Here is an 11,248-nt window from a genome sequence, read left to right as displayed (position 1 = left end):
GGACCAATTGTCAAAATTTTGGTGTCGATCATTCGATTTCATCCTGGACACTACAGAAAATGGGCTAAAAGTGTTAAAAACCGGAATTTTCCTTTAAGTCCATCATGTAAACATTTTAATAGAATGACCTGATTGGCCCAAATCTGCCAAAGACAAGGTCACAACCCCCACACTGAAACACCCTGATAAAGTCCACAACTCCTCTTCTGTTAATTAAGCTAATTTCACGGCATATTAACTGTTGGTGAGTCTTCACCTTGACCACCTGCAGTGACAGGCTGGCTATGGAGAGACAAGCAGCAAAGATGACCATGGTAACGCTAGAGGAGCTGCAGAGACAACTCAAGTGGGAGAATATTAGTTTTGCACCCCAAAAATCTGGTCTCTATTGAAAAGTGGAGAGATGAAAAAACATTGCAGGAAGTTTACATTCAGCAAAAAGGAGTGTCCTGATCAGGGGAAAACAAAATAGTTTTTTGTGCAAAACAGATTTTAAACAAATAAGTTCAGTAAAAAAATCCAAAATCCTTTTTTTCACCACATTGTTCATTGGTGGTTATAAATTCTGTGCAGATAGGACTGACCATTCAGCTGTTGAATCATTTCTTCTGCTGCTCGGTTGTTAATGGCCTGTCAGAGCTGAACTAAAGCTTCTCTCTACTAAATGGAAGAACAGAATGAGAAGGCTTTTATAGGACTCCCAGGTGACCGTCTCTAGTCAATGAAACCATGCACCTAATGCTCAGTATTGCTAAAGGTATCATTTTCCTACCATCACCTCAACTACTTGATTACTTGTGTGAGCCCCTAATGCTCTAGAGGTTGGACCTGATATTTGTTGATGCAGTTGACCTCTTCAACTTTCTCCTTTTTTATCTATGAATTCATCTTCATTAAAATAGTTGGCTGAGAAACAGAGGAGTTGTTCCACATGAAGGTATCATTTTAGAACAACAATTAAATCTACATGTTTACTACGGCAGCAACTAATGATTATTTTGCAGATAGTTTAATCTGTCAATTATTTCTTTGATTAATCGATTAATAAGTTAATACGTTTCCATAAAGAAGACTTTTTTGCAAAATCAAACCAGATGGAACTAAAACTTTCCATTTTAAGAGTTCTGGATAGTGCATATTGACAGACGAGATTTTTAACTTAGACGAAAATGTTTACATTTTTTTTTACAATTTTGGTATAATTGCTGCTCAAGGTGGGTCGCTCTGTCAGCTAAAGGCACGTTCTAGAGTCTCTATACTCAAGTTAATGATCGATTGATTACTAAATGAGTTGACGATATTTCAATAATCGCTTAATCACGATTAATACGATTGTTTCAGCCCAATGTTAACAGAATGAACATCTAAGTTTAAGATTTTGAAAAGTCCTTATTTATTGATATGATCTTGTTTTGCAGTTTGAATATACATAAAAATGTTTTAATTGCTTGCAAATTATAATTTTTTTCTCCCATTAATTTAAACGATTCTTTGCCAATAACATTTTTTGACAATTTGACAATAGGTGGCATAAACTTTCAGAGTTGACATCTGGAACCAATATTTATGTTTGAAATATCAATGCTAATTAAATTTTGTGACATTTTCATCATTTTGCTTAACTTGTTTAAGTCACTAGTTTTACCAGTTATACTGAGCAGAAAAGCTTCTATGTGTTTCTTGTGTTCACTAAATGGCCTGTGGAAAACACTTTTTTTCCTTGAGTATTTTAACAATTTCTTTCTTAAAAGAGGTCAGATTTCTAGACTTTATCCCATCACCAAATTGTCTTTCCATAGTTACCATTTGCCTTTTGATTAATGTTTTAATCCTTTAGGGCTGTAACTAATGATCATTTTGCTAATTGATTAATCTTTCGATTATTTTTTTACTAGTCTATTAATAATTGTATAGCGAAAAGTTACTTAAAGAACATATTTTACAGAATTTAAACCCGGTGAAACAAAACCTTCTCCACTTAAGAAGTTCTAGATAGAGAATATTGATGGACAAAAAAAGTTTTCAATATATAATTACTCTTCTAAGTAGGCCGCCCTGTCAGCTGAAGATCTGTTTTAGTCTCCATTTAACGACTAATCAATAACTGAATTAATGGATTATTTCAATAATCAATCAATCACGAATAATCCGATTAATTGTTTCAGCCCTGGTCTCCTTACCATAAGTCATTATAGTTGGACGGTCATGTCTTTATAAATGTATTTTGTTTAAAAAAAGATGCGGGTTATACCAAACAAATGACTGCGTTTGTTAAAAAAGAAGAAAAAAAGTGTAAGAATTAATTGAACATGTCCATTGCAGTCCCCTCCACCTTAGAGATGACAGTTATTATGCTCCTGCATGCTGTATTTGTTTGCCTCTAATCCCGTAATCTATGCAGAATGAGAATAAGATATAACGGCTTTCCTAGCAAGAATGCTGTCCGTTCTGAGCAACAGCTACTAACAATTTACTGCATGGAAAGGAAAAAATAGCCTCCTGTGTAAAAAACTATTTATAGCAACACCTCAGGGTTATTTATTACATGCAAGAGAAGGCTTTTAGTATGTGGGGGATTCTGAATAATAAAGGGATTTTCTGCACAAGATGATAACACTTCAAATAATGTATTTACTATGTCAAAGTGGTATGTTTAAATTAGTAGAAAAGCACTTTTCAACATTGAACAGATTCTGCTTACTGCTGCATTGATAATGGATGTGCTTTAGAGCTTTTACATCAGGCTTTGCAAAGGGAATCCCTGAGTGGGCGTGTCTTCTTTGTCGTCACAATAGCGTTGGGCTTGGAGAGAGGGGGAGCAGGTGGTGCATGTCATTCTGCAGCCTCAGAATTAATTATTGAATTAGGTGCATCAGTTGTATTCTATATAGCAGTCTTTGCTCTGTCTGTTAAATCTATTGGACCATTGGGACCTCATTTGTTTCTAATTAAGTTTATAGCAAAGCCTCGTATGCCAGTTTGGTGTTTGTTTTGTTATTAAGATTCAGTGTCATAGAGGATTAGACATGTCTTATAGGCAAATATAAGCTAACAGACACTGCCACACAAAAGCACACACACACACACCAACTAGGCTTAAATCAGGATAATACAGCCGCGGCTGTGACATCACCCCCAACAGCACACACACTCCACACCGTGATTGGTTGAGCTAGCCTCCTAGCTGAGCCCTCTCCAGCCTCAGATGGTGTGATGATACAGCGAGGCAGTGCAGCGAGGGCTGTACACATCCACACAGCCATGACTCCTCTGGATGGGAAAAACACAGGAGGAAGGAGGAAGGATGGGATTGTAGATCACCCGCTCTATTAGTTTATGCCTTGCCTTCTGCGTGTGTGTGCGTGTGTGTGGGTGTGTGTGTGGGTGTGTGTGCATGTCTGACAGAGTGTGAGAGGGTCAGGGAGGAGGGGACATTTTCATCACAGCCTCCAGCAGCTTTCTCGCTTTCACCGAGGAAACCAGGCAGCCAGATCTGTTTTGCTTCCTGCTGGATAAAAAGGGTGAAAGGACAGCTTTGCCTGTTGTGTCTTTTTTTCCACTGACACACCTAAATGCACCGTGGAACTTATGGGACGCAAAGGACGAGAGCTGGAGTGTGGGGTGCAGAATGGCTCACTATAAGGACATTTCTGTCAGAAAGACTTCTTTAAATCTGGTGACAGGTTTTTTCCAGTATCTGCGTGGTAAGTAGCTCTGCAGCGAGCTCCATCGTTGATCTGGGAAGCTTTTAAGGACATAAAATAGGCTAATGGTTTGGTGGTATGTGATCTTTGAATGAACTTAATGCTCAAACATGATCATGTGTGTCAGGCACCTTTTTCTGTACGTATAAGTACGGGGACGTCTGTATGTGTGCAGTATGGCTCAGTGGGCATCCCCTGTGCATCAGCGATGAAGCATTAGCCTGTAGGTCAACGATGTCTTTGCTCTCTCTATAGTGTTCACATTGCTCTCTTAAACACGTGACCACTGTTTCTATATTTCTGAGGTGGGTGTTTAAAAATGGCCACTGTATGCAGCGCAGCGCTAGCCAGCCGGCACGCACGACACAGTGCTCAACATCACAACAGCCCCACAAAAAGCACAGAAATGTGTTTCTTTGTTATAAATGATGCATAATGCATGAGGGGTTGTGATTGAATGTATTAAAAGATCAGAGAGAGGCTGGGGGTGACCTCAGCAGTCACTGAGCACTGGGGATGGGGGGGTTGGGAGATGTGTTGAAAAGCTATTTTCTCAAACTCTTTTTTTTTAGCTCATGTTTGGAGCGATTGTTGCACTTCTACTGTGAAAACATAGTTGCTCAAGTATGGTGCAGTGTTACTGTAATGCCACGGGTGTCTTATGGTGGAACAATGATCTTTAAATTAAGGTGTAAAACATTTGGTTTTATGAATCATTAACCCTATAATGCTAAATGTATCGTATTTGATACATACGGTTTCTGAAATGTTTTGCATCTGACACCTTTTGCATAATTTAATGGTAAAAACTTTGCTCAAAGTCCTATTGTACACAATCAGATATACCTGATAACAGCCAGTAGAAGACTACACAAAAAATAATCTTGACTTATCGCATAGTAATAAATTCTTAATATCAAAAATGGATTTCTGTTTTTTCTTTTTACATATTTTGTTAAAAGAGCAAATAAGGAATTCAAACCAAATAAAAGTAATTTTCTTTTTTGTTTTATTCTTGGAATAAAGGGTTAAGAGAATACACACTCCTGAGAACTTATTATATTTTATTTAAAAAACAAAGGCTCAGTGTGTCGTGGAGGAGGAAGCATGCTTTTAGTATTTAACCTAAAATATATGAAAATATAACACATAGCAATCATCATACACTTTGAAAATTTGGTGGTGGCAGCATGTTGTCCATTTTCATTCAAAGTTTAAGGGAAGATGGGTGGAACTAAACAAAAAGCAAGCAGTTCTTAAAGAAACTCTGTTAGTGCAGAGGAATCGAGAGTCGGATAGAGCTTCCCTGTCCATTAGGACAGCGATGGTGAGTGATCCAGGTCAGGGTTCTCTAACTCCTGTTCTCCAGAGCCGATACTTTGCAGCCTTTCAATATGTCTCTGCTTCAAAACACATTAATCCGATCAGCAGCTTATTAGAAGGGCCCTGTTGATCTGAATGCACTCTGAGAAGTAGAGATGAACAATAATCGCCCTTTCTGTCATTATCTGCCAAAGATTGATCATCATAAGATTTATGATGATGGTGATAAACTCTGATTGATGAACAAATAGTTAAAATGATCGGCTTGTTTGAATTATTTCACCTGGATAGGACAAATAATCACAATCACAACAACTAAGTTTTATTTTTAAGGGAAAGTCTTTCTGTTTGTGGGTTTCTACCTGTAACTGGCATAGATTTATGGACAAAAATGTGATAATTTTTAAATACTTTTATACATTATATATCTTAGGGTGTCATTTAACGTTTCAATGTTTATTACTCAACCAAAAAAGTGCTAAAAAGCTGATATTTTCCAATCTCTGCCATTGTAGCTGGGACGAAGAACCTATAAACACGGGTTACTGTGGTAAGGTGAAACTATTGCGGCTGAATTTTTACTTCCAAATTTGCTATTTTAAAACATGTTCCAAATAATTGTAAGTAAACTAAAATGTGAAATAATATCAGCTGAAAGGTCATAACATAAACAGTGAACACTAACCTGACTCCCCCAAAAGTTTATGTTATTTACACTTGTTAAAATGATGAAAGTAGAAAGAGATTTCAGAATTTAATTTCTAGGCTCATGTAGTTTAGAATTAGTTTCAGTGACATATCCAGAAGTTGCAGGACACAGGCATTAAAGTACTACTGTTACAGACCCCAGATTTAGTGAAGGCATATTAGAGTGGTCCAGTCAAAGTCCAGACCTATATCAACAAGATTTAGTTGTAGTTTGTAGTTCTTAAAAATGAATCCTGTCCATCTGCTCTGACTAAGCGTTAGCTATTTAGCAGCAGATACTGAACTTTCCTTTTCTGATTTCCAAAGCTCCTTCTGAAGATAATCAGAAAAAATTTGTTCAGAGTCACTAAAATGCATCTAAGCCGAACAAGCAGCAGGAATGAAGTAAATGCAATACCACATACAAACAGTAAACATGAAAACAATAAAAACAGAGTATCTGACCTGATCATTTCAGTGCTTCTCTGGGATTATGTGACTCCATATTAAATCTATACAGAAACAAACAATACAGTGACCATATAACTTTACTGCAGCAACCCACTGCAGCTAGTGAGTAGCACTGCGTTTATATGATTTTATAATTATGATCACAACTTAAACAGGTTGCAAAATTAATGATTTTGATTACTGGTAATATAGTGACTATAAATCTGCAACATGCAGCACAGCCCTAAAAGACTTACCTTGAAAATTCAAGATCCATCCATTCGTCTTCTCTCTCTGGGTGGGGCTGGTGCCTATCTGCAGCCGTGTATGGGTGAAAGGCGGGGGTGAACCCTGGACAGGTTTCCAGTCTGTCGCAGGGCAACATAGAGACATATACCTAAGTTACATTTAGAGATGCCAATTACGTTTTTGGACTATGGGAGGACGCAGGAGTACCAGGAGAGAACCCACGCATGCACAGAGAGAACATGCAAACTCCATGCAGCAAGACCCTAGTGCTATAAACTGTTTCACCGTGCAGCTTCACAATCAAGTTCCATATTTACATTTTCTACATATGCTACATTAAGAATTCTTTTTTTCTCTCAGTTCACTACTGTGAGGAACATAGTTCTGTTTCATCACATAAAAAAACAGTTAAATGTTTTGGATTTCTGGTTGCAAATTTAAGGTATGAATAGTTCACAGATGTACTTTGTTTAAAGTCAGTTTAAATCATCATCTATACAATTAAATGGATTAGAGTAGCTTCATCTGGTCTGTTCCTGTTTGGCTGTGACGCCATCCTGGAGAGAAACATCAGCTGTGCTGCTTCCATCAACACCTTTGTTTATAGATGCTGGAGATCGGCCTGTTTTCCAGTGTAGTCCTGTTTCTCTGACCGTGACTAACTGGATGTGCTCTCTTCGTCCTCTGGCATGGGAGCTGGCTCGGAGCTCGTCTGCCTGGCTGTGTGTTTCCTGGACGGGGCCGCCTTTTGCAGCTGCTTTTTGTATCTCTGCTTCTGTCTCCTTGAACCCCAGTGGGCCTCAGCAGATGGCCGCTCACACTGAGCCTGGTTCTGCTGGAGGTTTCTTCCTGTTAAAAGGGAGTTTTTCCTCTCCACTGTCGCTACAAGCATGCTTAGTGTGAGGGATTGCATTTGAGTTAATGAGTCGATGCAATCAACTGGTTTTCCTTAGATAGAAAACTTTGTATCACTTTGACTGTAGGATCTGGTTGAACTGTAAAGTGCCTTGAGATGACATGTGTTGTCAATTTGGCGCTATATAAATAAACTGAACTGAATTGAATTGAAATTTAACCGGTCAGTTATTTTTTATCTCTGATGTCGGTTGCCCGCTCTATAGGAAAGTCACCTGTTACTGTGTTGAAATAGATCAATCAGATCTTCTTTTGAAGCTTCCACATTTTTAATTTAACTTTCTGTTTTTCATTCTTTAGATGAACAAGAAGCAGTACAGAAGAGAACCTTCACAAAATGGATCAATTCTCATTTAGCAAAGGTAAGTGTGAACTGCTTCCTATAGCACACTGCACTTTTGTCCTATCCTGATCGGAAAGCTTGGGAGATGTTAACAACTTTTATCATTTGGATTATTTTGAGAGCTTATCTTTCTTCATTTTGTTTGGAATCCTTTAGATTATTCATTTAAGTATGATTACAGTAACAACCCTAATTTCCTAATTGTTAAAATCAAATCAGGTTCAGTGGAACCCGATGTTTGTTATCAAAGCTTGGTGAAGTGAAAATAAAAAAAAAAATGATCCAGGACAATATTCCTACTGAAGGGTTTTGGCATGAAATGACAAAGCCCATTTGTTCAGCTTTCAAGATTCTCTCAAGGGCGATTTAAACTGACAAAAGCCTGCATACATCTAGTGGAGTGTGTTTGTGCGGACATGTGGGGTATTTATTGGAATTATTCAAAGAGTGGTTTGTGTTTGTGCTGTATGAATCCGTATTGGAGTGGGCAGATATTTGCAGTAGCGTTCGTGCTCATAGTGCCTGTGTGTGTGTGTGTTTGTGGCGTTCATTGGCAGGGACAGTAATGTGGTGTCCAGATGGACAACAAGAGGGTGAGGACAGTTCCCTGTAGGCAGTCGTCTGCTTCTGAGTTTCGTGCTTCTAAATTAACAGGCTCTCTGTTCGCAGCCAAAACACATGCTTATATGTTTTGTTATCAAAAGTTAGATTAGATGCAGTATTGTCTTGCAGAGCATTGAAAATACAAATCCTGGAATCATCTCCTGGTGAGTTGATAATCAGTTATGTTATGTAGAGTTACAGTGCTGGGACACACGCTGCTGCTGGTCCGTTCTCCATTATTTATACGCTACGATTTAGCTCACTAACTGCATACTAATAGAGGTAATGTAATATAGGCTAACTGATGAGGGGGTTTGGGGTTATGTCCATGCAGCAGATGTCTCCTGAGTTTCTGCCTGACAGGACATTAGTAGTGACAGTTTTTGTATAATGTGAAATGTTAACAGTTTAGGATGAAACAGGTTTTTGTACACTTTTTTTTTTTTTTTACAGAAAATGGACTTTATCTGAGTTACTTCCTACAGCTGTTATGCTTTGCTTTTAGCCTTTGTGTCCACTTCCTGCAGTATTTGATAAAGCAGCACTTTTTTCCAGGGAGTTTCATGTTTTTTTTCCACAGACATGGGTATCATGTGACTGAGAAAATCAGGTTTCCAGGTTGGGCATTTTCTTCACTGGACTATTTTTGTGCAGATACAGAGCGTTGCTAAAGTATTTATAGCTCTTAGACTTGTCCACATTTTGTCACATCAGAGTTACAAACCCAGGTTATCAGGTCCTTGTGAGCCAACCTAAAATAGAATATAAATTTCAAACTTTTTTTAAATTTAATTTGACGTTGATATTTTTAATCCCTGAAATTCAGTGTTGTGGATTAAAATTTTTCCACTAAAACAGAATAGAAACCCTCTGTTATATTTAGCATAGGTAAATGGTTTTAAGTTTTAAGTTTTTCAGATGAAAATACAAAACTTCTGTTGTATATTGTTAATCAGAAAAATTACCTTCAGAGTATAGAATGAGTGATGGCTTTAATAACAATGTGTGGTGTAGTCGACTAGTAAGACATGCACAGCATCCCTCCCAATAAGAAGCTCCTCCTCTAATTCAGGCTCATCCAAAATATTCCTACCTACTCCTGCCTCTCTATGAGGATTGCTTTATAAGTACATTTCTTTCCACTTTAGGCTGCTTTTGCCCTGGTTCATGCAAGAGAACTGCAGTGGGGGGAAAAAACAGCTCCAGAAAAAACCCTAGATCTGGAGGGTTATTTTGTAAAAACTAGGGATGCACGATATTAGGATTTTGACCGATATCCGATATGTCGATATTTTAAAACTCAAGTAGGGGCAAGTTTGTGTGACAACAGGTGGACACGAAGGCGAAAAAGAGCGTTCTTGCATACCTCGCTCTTCTTGCTGGTCCTTCTTCACTAGTCGTTTTCCACAATGGCGGTCATACAAACAAAACAAGCCAGTAAGGAACCAGGGAAATAGACTAGAGCGGATGTAGATTTGAGTAATCAGAGGCCTACTGTCTGCGGTTGCCTACAATTTTGGAGAGGTGCAGCAGAGTGTCTGCGGAAGGGGGCGGAGACACATTTACATTCACTTTGACACACAGGCAGACGACCTGGTTTCTGAGTATAAATCAGCCTTTTTCCGTGTCTGCGTAACGCCTTCCTTAAGCTCTCTGAGTCTAAAAACATTGATAAACACAGACTGAGTTGTTACTTTTGTGTTGTTTGTCCTTAAAAATCACGTTATGTCAGAGTACCACCTAGCTATCCTGACCCCCCCTTTAGATTTTACCCAATTGCCATGGAAAATGCATCATGTTAAACTGACCTAACCCGACCCTAATAAATCAGGCCCAAATGGAGCATATAAAAGCTCTGAGCTTCACAGAGCAGTTATATTTCTACAGGTCACATGTATGTGGGCTGTATTTATGTCAGATCACTGAGGAAAGTTCTCGCTCTTGATATTATTTGGACATATTTGGCAAGATAACAATCAGCCAGATGGTTATACCTGAGTAGGTTGTATGTGCAGAAATTACCGGAAAGTTTGAGGGTCCCAAAAAAAAAAAGCAGCTCATTGTAAAGGACTCCAGACCGCTTTGCCCCAAACAGGCAGCCAATTGTAATTCTGTCATGGAGTGTGCCGAGTTGTGAAATGGCCTGAATAACCTGCCAAAAAAACTATTCCCACGGGCAGTTTTCCCTTTAATTAAATACTGTCTTTAAGAACAAAAATAGTTTTATTTTTTGGGACATTAGATTTTTATGTCACTTTTAGGTAAGGTTTGGGGACACATTAAATGTGTAAATAAGGTGATATGAGGAAACTCGGTCCTGTTAGGGTTAAATGAATGCCATAGCCTCAGGACTGGGCACCACGCCACTGCTGGGAAAGAAAAGCACCATCTTTTCAGCTGCAGGGAGGCTCAGCGGCTGCTGCTAACAAGTCTGTTTCTCACCAGCAGCATTTGGTTCCTGTTCATCCCTGGTAATGGGCTAGAATGCAAATCCTTTACCCCAGTGTACAAGCATTTCTTTTCAGCTCTTAGCGTCGGTGAACTCTTAAACATCCTAACTGTTTATATATTGTTTGTTCTCTGTTCTCTCTGCCAGCATAAACCACCTCTGGAGGTAAATGATCTTTTTGAGGACATCAAAGATGGGGTGAAGCTGCTGGCGCTGTTGGAAGTCCTGTCTGGCCAAAGACTGGTAAACACTTTATTTTTCTAGTGTAGAAGTCAATAAGAAATTATTTTAAGGAGACTGAAATATTTCTTTCAAATGTGTATCGTCAAATATGTATGTATTGTTATAAATCTTTAAATTAAGGTCATTCTAGCTTAATATTACAATAATATTAAATGGTGTAAAACCTAAATTCTGTAGCATTTGTGGGCTTCTGATAGACAACGTGGATTCAAATGTTTTTTCATTCATCTGTCTTTGGTTTATACTAGGGGTGTAAATCACATCCATCATGGCGATTCGATT

The 11,248-nt window shown here is 38.4% G+C and overlaps 1 protein-coding gene across 1 annotated transcript in view; it reads left to right on the top strand.

The window, feature by feature from the left end:
• The first annotated feature begins 3,242 nt into the window (after nucleotides 1-3,242).
• syne1 (spectrin repeat containing, nuclear envelope 1) overlaps nucleotides 3,243-11,248 on the top strand; it is a 172,957-nt gene continuing 164,951 nt past the window's right edge. The window contains exons 1-3 of the mRNA XM_015395967.1: nucleotides 3,243-3,704; nucleotides 7,629-7,690; nucleotides 10,871-10,966. Of these exons, the coding sequence (XP_015251453.1) occupies nucleotides 3,629-3,704; nucleotides 7,629-7,690; nucleotides 10,871-10,966 (234 nt within the window). The 5' untranslated portion in view covers nucleotides 3,243-3,628. The remainder of the gene's footprint in view (nucleotides 3,705-7,628; nucleotides 7,691-10,870; nucleotides 10,967-11,248) is intronic.

This window comes from Cyprinodon variegatus, unplaced genomic scaffold, assembly GCF_000732505.1.
Source record: "Cyprinodon variegatus isolate N-32 unplaced genomic scaffold, C_variegatus-1.0 Scaffold770, whole genome shotgun sequence".
NCBI classification, from domain to species: domain Eukaryota; kingdom Metazoa; phylum Chordata; class Actinopteri; order Cyprinodontiformes; family Cyprinodontidae; genus Cyprinodon; species Cyprinodon variegatus.
Note: the sequence above shows the minus strand (reverse complement) of the source record. Positions and strands in the feature narration are given on the sequence as shown.